General features: G+C 52.8%; 2 protein-coding genes across 4 annotated transcripts in view; one reads left to right on the top strand and one right to left on the bottom strand.

Moving 5' to 3' along the window:
* Positions 1 to 9905, bottom strand: part of DAP3 (death associated protein 3) — a 28674-nt gene extending 18769 nt beyond the window's left edge. For 2 of the 3 annotated variants that reach the window (XM_084222991.1, XM_084222993.1), the window contains exons 1-4: positions 9856 to 9905; positions 8991 to 9053; positions 8554 to 8599; positions 309 to 425 (exon numbers count right to left, since the gene is read on the bottom strand). In XM_084222991.1, coding sequence (XP_084079117.1) covers positions 309 to 425; positions 8554 to 8595 — 159 coding nt within the window. In that variant the 5' untranslated portion in view covers positions 8596 to 8599; positions 8991 to 9053; positions 9856 to 9905. Of the gene's footprint in view, positions 1 to 308; positions 426 to 8553; positions 8600 to 8990; positions 9054 to 9645; positions 9776 to 9855 lie in introns of those variants that run through there. The other variant, XM_084222992.1, reaches the window with a different exon arrangement.
* Positions 9906 to 12833: 2928 nt separating this feature from the next.
* The window catches only part of ASH1L (ASH1 like histone lysine methyltransferase), a 78934-nt gene continuing 74057 nt past the window's right edge, over positions 12834 to 17710 (top strand). The window contains 1 exon segment of the mRNA XM_084223012.1: positions 12834 to 12972. The gene's annotated coding sequence lies outside the window, so the exon portion shown is untranslated.

Here is a 17710-nt window from a genome sequence, read left to right as displayed (position 1 = left end):
CAGGGGACAGTGATGGGTGGCAGCCAGGGGACAGTGATGGTGGCAGTCAGGGGACACTGGTGGCAGTCAGGTGACACTGGTGTCAGCCAGGGGACACTGATGGGTGGCAGCCAGGGGACACTGATGGGTGGCAGCCAGGGGACAGTGATGGGTGGCAGCCAGGGGACAGTGATGGTGGCAGTCAGGGGACACTGATGGGTGGCAGTCAGGGGACAGTGATGGGTGGCAGTCAGGGGACAGTGATGGGTGGCAGTCAGGGGACACTGATGGGTGGCAGCCAGGGGACAGTGATGGTGGCAGTCACTCACCGGGTCGCTCTCGCTGGTGTGGAAAATCGCTCGGGGTTTTTCTGCTGCCACATCCTGGCTGGACACAGAGCTCAGGCCAGCCCTGGCTGTCACCTGCAGGGCACAGCCACGCTCCAGCTGAGGGGACAACAAGGTGTGAGAGAGACTGAAATGTGAATGTTATACAGGTTATGTTAGACAGTTGTGCTGTGGTAATTTCCTTAAATAGAGTTTCAGGTTTAAAATAATGTTAAAATAGAAACTATGCTGTGTAAGATATTTTTTTAAAGAGAGGAATGAGGAACTCCCACCGAGCTAGCAGCCAGAGGACACCTGAATCTTACAGAGAAAAAGAATTTATTGCTCCATTATCAGAAGAAATTAACTTCTTCCTGCCCTCAGGATTCAGAGGAAGAAGCTGACACTGCCCAGACAGAATCCTGTGTTTGAATGGAATTGATGCACCATGGATGAGGTGTGTGAATATGCAACAAACTCTTACTTTTAAAAGTGAATCCTCTGTTAATGTGGGTCCTTTTTTGGGTTTATTTTGCCCAGAAAAAGTTACCCTGTCTGTAACTCTTTGTTTTTATTGTCTTAAATCCTAATTATCCAAAATTTTATTACACTAATTTTATTACTATTTTTATAACCATTTAACTTTTAAAATTTTAAAAAGCAAGTGCTTGGTGTTTTTTCACAAAGGCAGAGACACCAAAGCTGTGTCAGCAGCCAAGGATTGCTGGTGCAGAGCAGCCCAGGGAGTCTGTTCTGAGCCCTCTGGGATCCCAACCAGGCACCTGCAACCCAGAGCTGAACCCTGCCTGCAATTAGACTGAAAACTCATCATTAGCATGGAAATTCAGCATGGAGAACCCAGGTGCTGCAGAGCCACATCTCACACTCACATACCTGCACTGAAACCAGCTCCATCTCACTCAGCCAAACCCTGGGCCTGAGTTTTACCCCAAAAGAATTGAGATTTTGACACAATTTACACCAAATTCCTTAAGATGCCACACTGAGGAGTGGCAGCACCCTGAAAATTCAGACAGTCTGGCAATCCATAATCACCTCAATTACCCAGGGATTAGTGCAGCTCTGATATTTATAATTACACTCCCTACTCTGATTTCCCTGCATCCAGACTCTGGCATTGAGAACCCAAAAGCAGCCAGCTAAGCTGATTAATTCATTTTTCCCCCAGACAGCCTGCCTGCAAAGCCCAGCCAAAACAGGCAAGGAAGTGAGCAGCGACAGGACAAGCATTTTATTATGTGGTGCTGAAAGAAAACACAAACATTTGTCAATGATTTAGAGAGTGCATCCTCCAGACAGGCTCTGGGAGAGGCTGAGAGCCCCTGAGCAGCACTGACAGGGCCACTTGCAGCTGAACAGAGGCAGCACTTCCCTGTTTTGTCTGTCTGTATTTCCCCTGCTTTGCTGTCTGTCTGCAAAGCTCAGAGCCAGGACAGCTGGCTGGGATCCCCCAGGCCATGACACAGCTCTGCTGCCTCCTTGGGGCTCACCAGGGCTGCAGGGAAAGTGGGATTAGGAACATTCCAGATGCCTGAATCAGCATTTGGGCACTTGGCCCCCTCTTGTTGAAGGAATGAAACCAGCCTGGAGCCAGCTGCAGTGCAAACAGGGAGATGTCACCCCACACATCTTGTTCCCACCTTGCCCTTTTCCTCCTCAAATCCAAATCATCCTTTGGGATGGCTTCTTTTAGTTTCAAATCCACAATTTAATACGTGAATAAATACAGAAGGCAACTCTTGTCACCTATCACCTGGAAAATGTCAGCCCTAAGCCTGGAATCAGAATTTCTCTCATTTCCCAAGAAGCTGGGGCTGCCCCTGGGAGCATCCAAGGCCAGGCTGGATGGGGTTTGGAGCATCCTGGATTAAGGAAAGTGTCCCAGCCCAGGGCAGGGAGTGGGACTGGTGTTGTGGGGGGTCCCTCTGAGCTTCTGGTGTGAAATCCAAAGCTGTGTTGGTGGCAAAGTGTGCATTTGTGAGGGTGATGTGTGTGGAAACCGACCATGGCACAGCTCCAAAGATGAATTCTAATAACAACTGAGAAAAATAAAGCATGGGAGAACCTATCCTTTGTTTGCAATTAACCCTTATAAGTCTCAATTTGATTTAGGAGCAATTGAATTAAAGCTTTAAGGACGTTGTTTTTGTGACAGGAACTTTCTGCTTGCAGTTAAACCTTAAAGAGTTTTGCCATAATAACTTTTTGAGGTATAATTTCAGAATATTGCTTGTAGTGAGGATCTTTGAAACTATAGCTTTAGAATGTATAAAAAGGATATATATTTTATATATATATAGAATATATAAAAATATGCAGCTTGAGAAAGAAGATGAACATCAACTCAAGGATTAACCAAGGGAAGCTGGACATCACTGTTATCAGATTTATGGTCCTTGCAATCAAAAGGTGAACCCACATCTGGAAGCTGGAGCTCACCAGATGAAATACTCCTTCCTTCTTTCAGAAACTGGACCCCACCACCTGAGATATTCCTTTTGGGATGCACAAAATCACGACAGTGTATAGAATTGTGACGTAAAAATTGGGACTAGAAACTGCTGAGGAGTAAAAATTGGGACTAGAAACTGCAGAGAAAGCTGCTGAGCACCCCTATAAATACCTGTGAGCCTCAAATATTGGTGTGCAGTGTGAGGGAGAACTTCCCCCACTGTACCCAGAGCTGTGTTGCTCATACTTTACCATATTAATTAATAAATTGATTGCTGCTTCAATATTGATATAATAAATAAATCTTATTGATAAGATAATGGCACCCCCCCATTTTCTCCTCCTCAAGGCCCAGGGGAGTGTGTGAGGGCTCAGGGGAGCTCCCTGCCCATCCTCTCCCAGGGGTGTCACACAAATCCTCAGCCCTGACCACTGCAGGAAAATGAAGCAAGGATGAACCTCTTGCTCTGTGTTCAGCTTTTGCACAGCTTCATCAAACCAATATTAGCAATGTCATGTTTTAAAAAGCCCAAACTGAGCTCAGCAGGATGTGGAATCTATGGGGCACAAGCTCCTCATGAGCTCTCTGAAGGGAGTGGAACCCAGAGTACAACTCCAGTCCTCTGGTCTTGCAGCCAAACATTAAATTTCTATTTTTTTTTCCCATCAGCACAGCACATCCCACATGTAAATGACTCCTGCAATGACATTATTTGACAGTGTCACTTGCAGCCTTAGCACCACAGCTCTTCCCCAAAACCCCCTGGAACCTCCTGGTGCTTTGTGTGGGAAATGGATTTATAGAAAATTCTTAAAACTTGACACGAGGTTCACAGAGCCTGCATTTGTAAGTGAACTTTGAGATAAGAAATGCTGATTTAGAAATGTTATGGAACAGGACAGACATTGCTGAGAGAGAAACTAAACCAGAAATAAGTTTTAAAAGATGGCTTTGCAAATAAGACTAAATACTTTGGGAGAAATAGAACTATGAAAAATGTATTGTATTAAGACTCAGGAGGGGTAATTTTAGATGATTTGTTTTACAGTATTTACAACACAGAGTTGATAAGCTAAAAACCACTTCTAATGCACTGTAATTAGGATTTAAATTAAACTGCAAACTTTGGACACTTTGGAACTTTGCCACAGTGGGCTGTGGGTGTGGAAGCAGCTCCCAGGCACCGGGAGAGAGGGAATTGCTCCTGTCTGAGGGGCTACAAAGTCAACACAGGCCCTGAGATACAGACTTGCATTTCACCAAAAACTCTTCCAATTCACAAAAAATCCACATTTCAAAACTGCCTGCAGATGGCTCAGAACCACCCTGCTGAAGCATTTTACACCCTGAGTTTATACATTTAGATTATATCCTGAGCTTAGAGCACCAAGGTGCTTGGTCCTTCCTCCTGAACAAAAGCTCAGCCCATCCCTGGGGTTTGGAACTGCAGGAAAATCCAGAGTTCTGCACATCCCTGGGCTTTGGAACTGCAGGAAAATCCAGAGCTCAGCACATCCCTGGGCTTTGGAACACCAGGAATATCCACAGAGCTCTGCACATCCCTGGGCTTTGGAACTCCAGGAACATCCACAGAGCTCTGCACAACCCTGGGCTTTGGGACACCAAGAAAATCCAGAGCTCAGCACATCCCTGGGCTTTAGAACTCCAGGAAAATCCACAGAGCTCTGCACAGCCACCCCCAGGAACATCCAGAGCTCTGCACATCCCTGAGCTTTGGAACTGCAGGAACACCCACAGAGCTCTGCACATCCCTGGGATTTGGAACTGCAGGAAAATCCAGAGCTCTGCACATCCCTGGGCTGTGGAACTCCAAGAAAATCCACAGAGCTCTGCACAGCCACACCCAGGAAAATCCAGAGCTCTGCACATCCCTGAGCTTTGGAACTCCAGGAACACCCCCAGAGCTCTGCACATCCTTGGGCTTTGGAATGCCAGGAACACCCACAGAGCTCTGCACATCCCTGGGCTGTGGAATGCCAGGAACATCCACAGAGCTCTGCACATCCCTGGGCTTTGGAACATCCAGAGCTCTGCACATCCCTGGGCTTTGGAACTCCAGGAACATCCACAGAGCTCTGCACAGCCACCCCCAGGAAAATCCAGAGCTCTGCACATCCCTGAGCTTTGGAACATCCAGAGCTCTGCACATCCCTGGGCTTTGGAATTCCAGGAACACCCCCAGAGCTCCCGGTGCAGCCCTGCACAGCCGCCCCCAGCCCATCCCCGTCCCCACGGCCTCTCCAGCGCCGTTTCCCCGGAGCGGGGAGCGGATTTCGGGCTGAGTTTCCATCTGCCAAAGGACAGGAGCCGCCTCTCCGGGATCCCTGAAATGGCAGCGACATCATCACGTGGTGCCCGAGATGAACCGGGAGCGCCGAGCCGGGAGGTGGAGCTGTTCCCGCACCTTCCCGGGATCCCGAGCTGTTCCCGCACCTTCCCGGGATCCCCAGCTGTTCCCGCACCTTCCCGGGATCCCGGGCTGTTCCCGCACCTTCCCGGGGATCCCGGGCTGCTCCCGCACCTTGCCGGGATCCCGAGCTGTTCCCGCACCTTCCCGGGATCCCGGGCTGCTCCCGCACCTTCCCGGGATCCCGGGCTGCTCCCGCACCTTCCCGGGATCCCGGGCTGCTCCCGCACCTTCCCGGGATCCCGGGCTGTTCCCGCACCTTGCCGGGGATCCCGGGCTGCTCCCGCACCTTCCCGGGGATCCCGGGCTGCTCCCGCACCTTCCCGGGGATCCCGGGCTGCTCCCGCACCTTCCCGGGGATCCCGAGCTGTTCCCGCACCTTCCCGGGATCCCGGGCTGTTCCCGCACCTTGCCGGGATCCCGGGCTGTTCCCGCACCTTCCCGGGGATCCCGGGCTGCTCCCGCACCTTCCCGGGCTGTTCCCGCACCTTCCCGGGCTGTTCCCGGGCTGCTCCCGCACCTTCCCGGGGATGCCGGGCTGCTCCCGCACCTTCCCGGGGATCCCTTCCCGGGGATCCCGGGCTGGGGAATACTGAGCTGTTCCCGCATGTCCCACGGATCCCGGGCTGTTCCTGCATGATCCAAGGATCCGGGTTGGTCCCGCATCTTCCGGGGCTGCTCCTGCACCTTCCCGGGATCCCGGGCTGTTCCTGCATGATCCAGGAACCCCGGGCTGGGGAATCCCGGGCTGTTCCTGCATGATTCAGGAATCCCGGGTTGGGGAATCCCGGGCTGTTCCTGCATGATCCAAGGATCCGGGCCGGTCCCACATCTTCCGGGGATCCCGGGCTCTGGGAATCCCGGGCTGCTCCTGCACCTTTCTGGGAATCCCACATCTTCCCGGGACCCCGGGCTGGGGAATATCAGGCTGCTCCCTCTTGTCCCATGGATCCCGGGCTGTTCCTGCATGATCCAAGGATCCGGGCTGCTTCCACACCTTCGGGGATCCTGGGCGGCTCCCGCATCTTCCGGGGCTGCTCCCGCATCTTCCCGGGATCCCGGGCTGGGGAATACCGAGCTGTTCCTGCATGATCCAAGGATCCGGGCCGGTCCCACATCTTCCGGGGATCCCGGGCTCGGGAATGCCAGGCTGCTCCCACATGTCCCATGGATCCCAGGCTAATCCTGCATCTTCCCGGGATCCCGGGCTGGTCCTGCATGTTCCACACATCCCAGGCTGTTCCCGATGTCCCACGGAGCCCGGGCTGTTCCTGATGTCCCAGGGATCCCAGGCTCGGGAATGCCGGGCTGGTCCCGCACGTTCCACAAATCCTGGGCTGTTCCCAAAATCCCACAGATCCCGGGCTGTTCCTGCATCATCCAGGGATCCCAAGCTCTGGGAATGCTGGGCTGGTTCCCCCATGCTCCAGAGATCCCAGGCTGTTCCCGATGTCCCAGGTTCTCTGGGAATGCCGGGCTGTTCCTGATGTCCCAGGATCTCTGGGAATGCTGGGCTGTTCCTGAAATCCCACAGATCCCGGGCTGTTCCCGATGTCCCAGGATCTCTGGGAATGCCGGGCTGTTCCTGATGTCCCAGGGATCCTGGGCTGTTCCTGATGTCCCAGAATCTCTGGGAATGCTGGCCTGGTTCCCCCATGCTCCAGAGATCCCAGGCTGTTCCCAATGTCCCAGGATCTCTGGGAATGCTGGGCTGGTTCCCTGATGTCCCAGGGATCCCAGGCTGTTCCCGATGTCCCAGGATCTCTGGGAATGCCGGGCTGTTCCTGATGTCCCAGGATCTCTGGGAATGCTGGCCTGGTTCCCTGATGTCCCAGGGTTCCCAGGCTGTTCCCACATCTTCCATGGATCTCTGGGAATGCCGGGCTGTTCCCACATCTTCCAGGGATCTCTGGGAATGCCAGGCTGTTCCTGTTGTCCCAGGATCTCTGGGAATGCTGGGCTGGTTCCCCCATGCTCCAGAGATCCCAGGCTGTTCCCGATGTCCCAGGATCTCTGGGAATGCTGGGCTGGTTCCCTGATGTCCCAGGGATCCCAGGCTGTTCCCGATGTCCCAGAATCTCTGGGAATGCTGGGCTGGTTCCCTGATGTCCCAGGGATCCCAGGCTGTTCCCGATGTCCCAGGATTTCTGGGAATGCTGGGCTGGTTCCCTGATGTCCCAGGGATCCCAGGCTGTTCCCGATGTCCCAGGATCTCTGGGAATGCTGGGCTGGTTCCCTGATGTTCCAGAGATCCTGGGCTGTTCCCACATCTTCCATGGATCTCTGGGAATGCCAGGCTGTTCCTGATGTCCCAGGATCTCTGGGAATGCCGGGCTGTTCCCGATGTCCCAGGATCTCTGGGAATGCTGGGCTGGTTCCCTGATGTCCCAGGGATCCCAGGCTGTTCCCGATGTCCCAGGATCTCTGGGAATGCTGGGCTGGTTCCCTGATGTCCCAGGGTTCCCAGGCTGTTCCCACATCTTCCAGGGATCTCTGGGAATGCCAGGCTGTTCCTGATGTCCCAGGATCCCTGGGAATGCCGGGCTGTTCCCGATGTCCCAGGGATCCCAGGCTGTTCCTGTTGTCCCAGGATTTCTGGGAATGCCGGGCTGTTCCCACATCTTCCAGGGATCTCTGGGAATGCCGGGCTGTTCCCGCAGCCTGCCCAGGAAGGGCAGCACTGCCCAGCCAGAGCTGCAGCCCCACGGCTGTGCTGGAGGGGAGAAGCCTGGAAAAGGCAGCAGCAGCACCACACAGGAACTCTTTTCCATCAGGAGCAACTCCAGAGCTGCTCCATGAGCTCCTGCTGCTGCTCAGGGCTTCAGGAGGCTCTGGGATAGCACAGAGCTGGGGCAGGTGTGTCACTACACCCACACAAAGCACAGAGCCATTTTTGGCTCAAAAAATGGAAAAAAATTAAAATATTCTTCCTCCAGAGGGTGCTGGGCACAGCCCAAAGGCTGCCAGGGGGATTTGGGGCTCCCAGCACAGGGGGGATTGCTGAGGTCATGCTCCTTCCAGCTCAGGATATCCCATAATTCTGTGATTTTTGGCAAAACTGTTCCCAGCAGCAGCTCTGCAAGGCTGGTGGGTTGTTCCTCTGGACAGCCCAGCCACGCAGAGCAAGTGGAATCATCTCTGTTTCCTGAGAAACTGTGCAGGATTTCAGAACCCTGATTGCAGCCAGGCTCCCTCTCCCCAGACTCCTCAGGGAAAGGTGGGGATGCTGCATCTGCTCTTTCCTCAGCCCACCATGGAGTTCACTCCTTTTTTTATGGCTTTTTGTCACTCCAGGCCACAGGAAAGTGGAAATATTGGAAATAGCACCAGGCTCTTCCAGGACTTACCTTCAGAGAATGGCACACCAGTCCTTTCAGGCTTCTCAGCATTTTCCTGCAGGGACAAAAATGGATATTTTAGGGGTTTTTTTTGTTATACCTGATTATTTTATGCTGTTTGTGTTGAAAGACCTTCATGACAAAGCACACAAATAATTCAGAGCTCTGCAGCAACACAGACTGGTGGTCAGCACCACTTGCTTAGGAAAAACTATTAATAAAATTAAATCCTCATCATCACCATGCCATTAAAAATCAAAATACAAGCAGTTTTAAATTTTTAAAAAAAAATTAAATTTTAAAATTTTAATGGATTAGTTTAATGGAAAATAAAATCTTAAGTTTTTTTAAACCTCCTTTATGAGAGGATTTTTCACAGAACCTCCCACGGATGCTTTGAGAGCCCTTGTGTGCAATAAGCTGCATCCAAAGGGAGAATTAATTACCTGAATTCCTCAGGAGGAGCTGCAGCCTCGGTGGAATTGGGGAGCAAAACAAAGCTGGTTCACCTGCAGGGAAGAGCATTTGCAGCTGTTACTGCAGGGAGCAGGAAAACAACCCCGGAGGGCAGGGTGTGAACACTGCAAATTCGAGTTTTCATCCCTTCAGTCCAAATAAAACCGGGAAAACAAACCCCAGCCCTGCTGTTCAGGAGTGAGGGAAGAGGAGAAATCCTGCACATCCCGTTGATTTCACATCAGTTCGAGCTGCAGAGAAAGCAGGGATGGGAAATCTTCTTTTCCAGACAAAACCTGGAAAATTCAGGAGTCACAAAGCCTGAATTATGTTCACGCTTTTAATTTTTTTTTTTTAATTATGGTTTGGGGTTTTTTTTTTGTTTCTTTTTAATTTGCTGCTGATTCCTTTTAAAACCCGGGGTTAATTTTGAACCTTCTGACAGAATCCCTGAAGCACCAGCGCAGCTTTGGGGCTCAGCCCCGGGGGAAGGGGACGGAAACCGCGGCCCTGAGCGCACCGGGCCGGCTTAGAACAGCCCCGGTGCACCGGGAGAGCACCGGCAGCACCACGCGCGGATTTCCGTGCGTTCACAGCCACCCACCGGCCAGGACGCCCCGTTTGTCCCAATCCAACCAAACCAACCCGCGGTCGCCGCGCACCGAGCGCGGCCCGGTCCCCCCGGTGCCCCCCACGTGCTGCCCGCCGGGGTCCGTTCCCCATTCCCGGTCACACCGGGGCTTGAAGGCGGCCCCGGGGGCAGCGGGGGGACGCGGTAGGGCCCCCGAGGGAGCCGCGGTGCGACCGAAGGGCCCCGGTGCCGCCCCGGTGCCCCCGCGGTGCCCCCGCACTCACCGGGGCCGCTCCCGCCGCGCTGACGGCGCCGCTACGGGAAGCGCTGAGGGACAAAACAGGCGTGGTCACGAAGGGCGGGGTCAAATGGGCGTGGCGGGGGCGTGGCCTCGGTGGCGCGGGTTCTGAGGGAGCGAGCGGCGTTAATTGGGTTAATTGGGTTAATTGGGTTAATTGATTTCGTCCCTTCGCGCCGCGATCGGAGGGTGCAGCGCGGGTTTGTGGGCAGGCTTTCAGAAATGGGGGAGTGAAATCAGAGCGCTGGGATGGGTCGGGTTGGGAGGGAGCGCTGCGGGCACATCTGGGGGCACATCTGGGGGCACTGCCCTGAGCTGGCAGGGACGGCACAGGGTGGCACCAGGTGGCTCTGGGGTCCCCAGGGTGGCCCAGGTGGCTCTGGGTGGCCCAGGTGGCTCTGGGGTCCCCGGGGTGGCACCAGGTGGCTCTGGGGTCCCCAGGGTGGCACCAGGTGGCTCTGGGGTCCCCAGGGTGGCACCAGGTGGCTCTGGGGTCCCCAGGGTGGCCCAGGTGGCTCTGGGTGGCCCAGGTGGCTCTGGGGTCCCCAGGGTGGCCCAGGTGGCTCTGGGTGGCCCAGGTGGCTCTGGGGTCCCCAGGGTGGCCCAGGTGGCTCTGGGGTGCCCAGGTGGCTCTGGGGTCCCCGGGGTGGCCCAGGGGGCTCTGGGGTCCCCGGGGTGGCCCAGGGGGCTCTGGGGTCCCCAGGCTACACACAGGGTGGCCCAGGGGGCTCTGGGGTCCCCAGGGTGGCCCAGGTGGCTCTGGGGTCCCCGGGGTGGCCCAGGTGGCTCTGGGGTCCCCAGGCAGAGCCCCCACAGCCCCTCTGGCCCTGCCCAGGGCTGGCACTGCCCAGGGCAGCAGTTCTGCCTCCTGGGCAGGGGCAGCTCCTGGGCTCAGCCCTGCCCGGGGCTCTGGGGCCGTGGCTGGGCCTGGAGCAGAGCCTGGGGCTGCCCTGACCTGGGACACGGGGACAGACACACGGACAGACATTGGGATAGACTGGGACAGACACGGGGACAGACACGGGGACAGACTGGGACAGATTGGGACTCAGAGATACCCGGGGACACTCATGGACAGACGGGGATACCCAGGGACAGACTGGGACAGACACAGGGACAGAGTGGGACAGAGCGGGACACTGAGGACAGACAGGGACGCCCAGAGACATCCACAGAAACCCAGAGACAGACAGGGACAGGCTGGGACAGACACACAGGGACAGACAGGGACACTCAGGGACAGACTGGGACAGACACACAGGGACACACTGGGATAGACAGGGACAGACTGGGACACAGGGACAGACTGGGACAGACACTGGGATAGACAGGGACAGACTGGGACACTCATGGACACCCAGGGACACCCGGGGACACCCAGGGACACCCGGGAACACCCAGGGACACCTGGGGACACCCAGGGACACTCAGGGACACCCAGGGACACCCGGGGACACCCAGGGACACCCAGGGACACCCGGGAACACCCAGGGACACCTGGGGACACCCGGGAACACCCAGGGACACTCAGGGACACCCGGGAACACCCAGGGACACCCAGGGACAGCCAGGCACACGCAGGCACAGCCAGGGCTGAGGCCCCTCTCTCTCTCTCTGGGCTCCTCTCCCGGCTGAGCAGCCCCGGCTCCCTCGGCCTCTCCGGGCAGGGACCCTCCAGGCCCTTCAGCACCTTTGTCACCTGCAGGAGCTCCCTGTCCCTGTCCCTGTCCCTGCTGTGCTCGGGGGCCCAGAGCTGGCCCAGCCCTGCCCGGGGCGCTCCCTGACCTCCTGGGAATGCTCTTCCTCACCCTGCCCAGTATTTTGTTGGCCTTCTTGGTCTCCAGGTCACAGTGCTGGCTCGGGGACAGGCTGGTTTTCATTTCTGAGGAGTCATCTGGGTCCTCAGGATTGAATTTTGCAGGCGTGGTGCAAGAGCAATTTGCTGTTCGTGGTTTCATTGCCAGGTTTTCAGGTATTGACAACTTAAATCTTCACATTTCTTTTTGCTGGGGGTGTTTTAGTCCCAGGGATTTTTGTTCATTTGGGTTTGGTGTGTACATATTGCAATGTACATATTGCATATACAGTTAATTTTTAAATTAATTTCTCCTCTTTCTGGCAGACAATGTTTTAAAACGCTATTTAGCAGCAATTACAAATGGCTGTAGTAATTCCCATCAGGTACTGTGAGCATCATTCCCAAAATATGAAGGATATGGAATTGTTGGAGGAAATCTAGTGGGGACAACAACGTCGCTAAAAGGGCTGGGAGAGTTGGGAATATTCAGTCTGGAGAAGAGCAGAATGTAAAAGGGGCTCCAGGGAGATGGAGAGGGACTCTTCATCAGCAGCTGCAGCGGGAGGACAAGGGGTGATGGGTGCAAATTGACAGAGGGAGAAGTTGGGTCAGAGATGAGGAAGGAATTCCCCCCTGTGAGGGTGGGGAGGCTGCCCCTGGATCCCTGGAAGGGTCCAAGGCAGGGCTGGACAAGCTTTGAGCGACCTGGTCCAGCGGGAGATGTCTCTGCCCAGGGCAGGAGGGTTGAGCCTCAATAACCTTTAAGGTCCATCCCAACCCCTGCCGATCCCACGATTCCAGATTCACACGGAGACTTTAACGACCCAGAACCGGCAAGCGCGTGGGTGTGGCACTCGGGCAAAGACGGTTTTGGGGATGAAAACACCACCTGCATCATTTTGGGGCAAAAATTCCCCTTTTCCTTCGCCCTCTTTTCACTTTCCCCGAGCCTTTTTCCCGGGGGCGTGGCCGGGATAATGAGGGGCGGGGTTAATTAAAATAAAGGGGCGTGGTCGAATCAGGGGCGTGGCCACCGCGCCCTCTGCCCCCGCGGGGGTGTGGCGGCGCTGGGGGCGTGGCCGGGCGCGGAGCGGGCGTGGCTGGCGGCGGGGGCGTGGCCGTGCGCTCGCTCGCGGCGGAGCAGGAGCCGCCGCCATTTTGGTTCCGCCGCCTCGCTCGGCTCAGGCCCCGCCGCGGCGGCCGCTCGGTCCCGGTCCCGCCCCGGCCCCGTCCGCGCCCGGGCGGCCGCGGGGATGCGGCGCGGAGCAGCCCGTGCTCGGCCCCGGCCGCGCTGCCGCTGACACGGTGAGGAGCGGGCGGGGACTGGGACCGCCTCAGGCCCGCGGCCCGGGGGGAGGGGAGGCGCGCTGGGCTCCGCCGCGGGGCCGCCTCGCACCCCCCCCGCATCTCCCCGGTATCCCCCCGCAGCCCCGCACCGCACCCCCGCTCCGGCCGCGGCGGCGGCCGCGGGGGATCCCCGGCGAGGGCGGGGGATCCCTGGGGGCGGCGGGGGGGGATCCCCGGCAGGGCCCGGAGCGCGGCGTGCCGCCGGAGCGGGAGCGGCGCGGGGGGTCCCCGCCAGCCGGGGGAGGCCCGGGGTGTCCCCGCCGGGCGGGCCCGCACCGGGAGGCACCGGGAGGCACCGGGGGATCCCTGACAGGCGCCGCGGCGAGGGGCGGGGGATCCCCGCTGGCGGCGGGGCCCGCTGACAGCGGCGGGGCCCGGGGGTGCGGGAGCCGGGGAGCCGCGCTCGGCCGTGAGCCGGGGGCTCCGGTGGCACCGGGGGCTCCCGGTGGGTGCCGGTTCCCTGCGGAGCGGGGCCGTGCATCCCCGAAGTTCGGTGTTTCCCCGGGCACGGCGCGGTCCTGCCCCGAGCGACGGGCGGGGGATGGAGCCGGGGCTGTCCCTGCCAAATCTCGATGTGGTTTTTTTTGGGTTTTTTTGGTTTTTTTTGGGTTTTCGGCTGGTTTATTGGGTCAGTGCCTTGTAGACTTTCTGATCTTCCTTAACCAAAATGAAGTTTTATTCAGTTCTGTTTATTATTCCGTCGCATTTTTAATCCGATTTTAGTTTTATTGACCGTGAATTTGGGTTCGGCTGCTTGACCCTTATCTCATCCATCAAAACCCGAAATGTGTTCCCATCCTCTTCCGTGGTCTCTTGACTTCCTAACTCCTGGTTTTGGCCCTCGGTTTGTGGTTCTGCACCCTGTTAATTATGGAGCAGGAATGTGGGTTTCCATCCCATGGCCTCGGGACACGGATTCGCTCTGCTGCTGTCAGGATCCTGGAGCTGCAGGGACAGCACCTGTGGCTTTGCCCCCATCCCTTCAAATCCCCTCAATTCTTCATTTTCACCCCCTTTTTTGGTTTGTTTTGGCTGTCCTCCTTGCTAAGGCATTGAAATTCCACCTGCACTTGTTTTCCTGGGGTTTGGGGTGAATCCTGTGGTCATCTTGAGGACTTTGGGATCATCCCTGGTGCCTCTGTGGGAAAGAGGGAAATTCTGGCAGCTGCTGGAACATATGGGGAGAGATGGGCTCTAAAATCATCATCTGTCTGCCTGCTTGAGTTCTTAAGAAGTGTTCTTTACCCAAAGCTGTCTGAGACTATAAAAGAGAGGCTTCCTTTTTCTTTTTTTTTTTTTTCATTTTAAACATCTTGGGTTTAAAAGACAAAATTACCACAACTTCTTTTTGGACTTGATTTCATTGCTGCAGGCAGTCAGCAGTTGCCTAAAAAGGTTTGAGTGATAATAACCAGTGACAAAATTTGAGTTACAATCTCCAGAAGAAGCTTTTTTTTTTTTTTTTTCCCAGTTGTTTTCAAAAGTTTAAAGTGTCCTGGAGGATATAAAAAGCAGGTTTTTTTCCTTGGTGGATGAGACAGACATTGGTAAAAATGGCAATGCTGTTGTCACAAGAGAAAAGTGGCAATAGCACGTGGAGTTATTGAATTAAAGGTATTTTAAAAATAGATCTTGTTGTCTGTGGGATTGTTGGCTGTTTTAAAATTCAATTAATTTCTGCTGGTGCTGTTGTGGACACATTCTCCCCCTCCAATGAGGTCATGAGTCCCATCTCCAGCTTGCAAAGGGAAAAAAAAAATCTGTCATGAGACCTGTTGTGATTGTTCTGAGAAAGCAAAATCTGTGTTTGTCCCTGGATTTGTGTCCCTTACCTGTGGCACCAGGTGTGCCCAGTTTGGCTTGGGAATAACCAAAGGATTGAAAGGATTTAAAAGGGAAGTTTTGGTTTGCTGTGACCCTTATCTTTTACTGCATGGGTGTAAATAAATGGATTTTATCCAGAAAAATCCCCTGGCTGTAGAGACCTCTCCTGAATCATCCTATAGCAGCTGGGATAAGATTTTAGGAGAATTCCCAAACTGCTTTTCCCTCCCTGTTGGCACTCACAGCCTAAGGGTGGAGGAACTTTTTGCTTCAGACAAGGTTGGTTATGCAGATTTTAGCAATTTTGCCTTCATTTGCATATGAATAGAGAAGCAACAGAATTATCCTGCACCTCCAAATTCAGCCCTGTGATTAAACCTGGGGCCAAGTTAAAAACCAGCAGAAACTCTGTCTCTGCTTCCCAATTTTCCTCCCACTGGAGCATTTTTCCAGGGTGTTTTTGTGTCTGTCCTCTGCTTTTCTTCCCAAAAAAAAAAAAAATCTGTGTTCTGTTCCAGGTGCTTTCCCTGAGCCTGGCCTCTGCTCCCAGCACTTCTGTGGAATATTCTTCCTGACAAGACAGGTCCCCTGGGATTTCTGTCTGTCAGGAAAAAAAAAAACCAGCAGCTTCTGATTGGAAAGTGTTTTATTTGTTACCTCCTGTCAAGCAAACAGGAACTTTATTCCTGAGAAATGTTTCCAGCTCTAAACATTTTCAGGATGCTTGTGCAGGTGATCCTGGGGCCTTGAGCTCCTGTTTCCCCCATTCAGGAATTGTGATGTTCAGAAATACTTTAGGGCTTTATTCCACTTTTTATTTCTCTTTTCTGAGTGTGATCTCTCTTTTTTTATTAAAGAAGACAAGGAATTGGAGAGGGGACAGGAACTTTATTCCTGAGAAATGTCCCCATCTCTCAACATTTTGGTGATCCAGGGTCCCTGAGCTCCTGTTTCCCCTCTTCAGGAATTGTGATGTTCAGAAATACTTCAGGGCTTTATTCCACTTTTTATTTCTCTTTTCTGAGTGTGATCTTTTTTGAGCCAAGAAAAGAAAAGAAAACAAGGAATTGGAGAGGGGGCAGGAACTTTATTCCTGAGAAATGTTTCCAGCTCTAAACATTTTCAGGATGCTTGTGCAGGTGATCCTGGGGCTTGAGCTCCTGTTTCCCCCATTCAGGAATTGTGATGTTCAGAAATACTTTAAGGCTTTATTCCACTTTTTATTTCTCTTTTCTGAGTGTAATCTGTGTTTTTTTAGCCAAGAAAAGAAGACAAGGAATTGGAGAGGGGACAGGAACTTTATTCCTGAGAAATGTCTCAGTCTCTAAACATTTTGGTGATCCAGGGGGCCTTGAGCTCCTGTTTCCCCTCTTCAGGAATTGTGATGTACAGAAATAGTTTAAGGCTTTATTCCACTTTTTGTTTCTCTTTTCTGAGTGTGATCTTTTTTTAGCCAAGAAAAGAAGACAAGGAATTTGAGAAGGGGACTGTGGGAGGCCATAGAGTTAGTAGTAATATTCTGGGATTTCTAACACTTAACTGAATTGGTTTTAATGTCCCTTGGAGCTGAAGCAATGAAAAGAGCCAAAAGAAAAGTATTCACCTTCTAAATATGATGTGACAGTTTGTTTTCATCAAGAAAAGCAGCAGAGGAATGAAGAGAGGGGGAAATCTGAGTTAATATTGCTGAGGGGGTGTGGGGAAACATCTCTGGGATCTGGCATTTTCTTTTTGGGAGAGCAGAGGAACAGAAATGGGCAGAAAGGGGCTGGGATGTGACACCAGGGGAATGAGGATGATTTGATGAATTCCAGGTATTAAAGGAGTGCATGGCATCAGAGAAATCATTAATGAGCAGCACTTAGTTCCAGTGGCACGAGTCAAAATGGATGTTAAAATGCTTCATAGTTCATTTTTTTTTTTGGGAAGAATAATTTCAGGAGGGATTTGGGATCTACAGAAGCTGCTGGCTGAGGGGAGTTTGATGTGTTTTGCTCCTCACCTGAGAGCCCAGGCAGGGATTTGGGACTGGGTGGTTTTCAATCCAGCAAAATTTTGTTAACCTTAAACCCCATGTGTCAGATTAAGGCTTTTTTCTGACCTAGAGATGGGGCAAGTGAGGCATTTAAAAAACTTTTTATTTTGTTTTCAGTCTCACGTGAAGGGTGAGACAACATAGGTGTTATCATTATAATCAGAAATTAACTATTTCTTAGGTACAAGATATTATAATGATTTAATCTGACACCATGGATGAGGGATAATTCAGAACAAGATTTGGAATGTAATAATAATCAGAAATTAACTGTTTCTTAACTAAAATATATTATAAAGGTTTAATCTGACAGCATGGATGAGGGATAATTCAGACCAAGACTTGGAATATAATTCTAATCAGAAATTAACTATTCCTTAACTCCAGTATATTATGTAATTTAATCTGACACCATGGATGAAGGATAATTCAGAACAAGACTTGGAGTATAATTTTGAATCAGAAATTAACTATTTCTTAACTAAAATAGAATTATTTAATCTGACACCATGGATGAGGGATCCAATTCAGACCAAGACTTGGAATATAATAATAATCAGAAATTAACTATTTCTTAACTAAAATATATTATATTATTTAATCTGATACCATGGATGAGGGATAATTCAGAACAAGACTTGGAATATAATAATAATCAGAAATTAACTGTTTCTTAACTAAAATATATTATAAAGGTGTAATCTGACAGCATGGATAATTCAGACCAAGACTTGGAATATAAATATAATCAGAAATTAACTATTTCTCAACTCCAGTATATTATAAAGGTTTAATCTGACAGCATGGATGAGGGATAATTCAGAACAAGACTTGGAG

This window comes from Fringilla coelebs, assembly GCF_963513975.1.
Source record: "Fringilla coelebs genome assembly, chromosome: 29".
In the NCBI taxonomy this organism is placed as follows: domain Eukaryota; kingdom Metazoa; phylum Chordata; class Aves; order Passeriformes; family Fringillidae; genus Fringilla; species Fringilla coelebs.
This window is presented reverse-complemented; position numbering and strand designations above follow the sequence as displayed.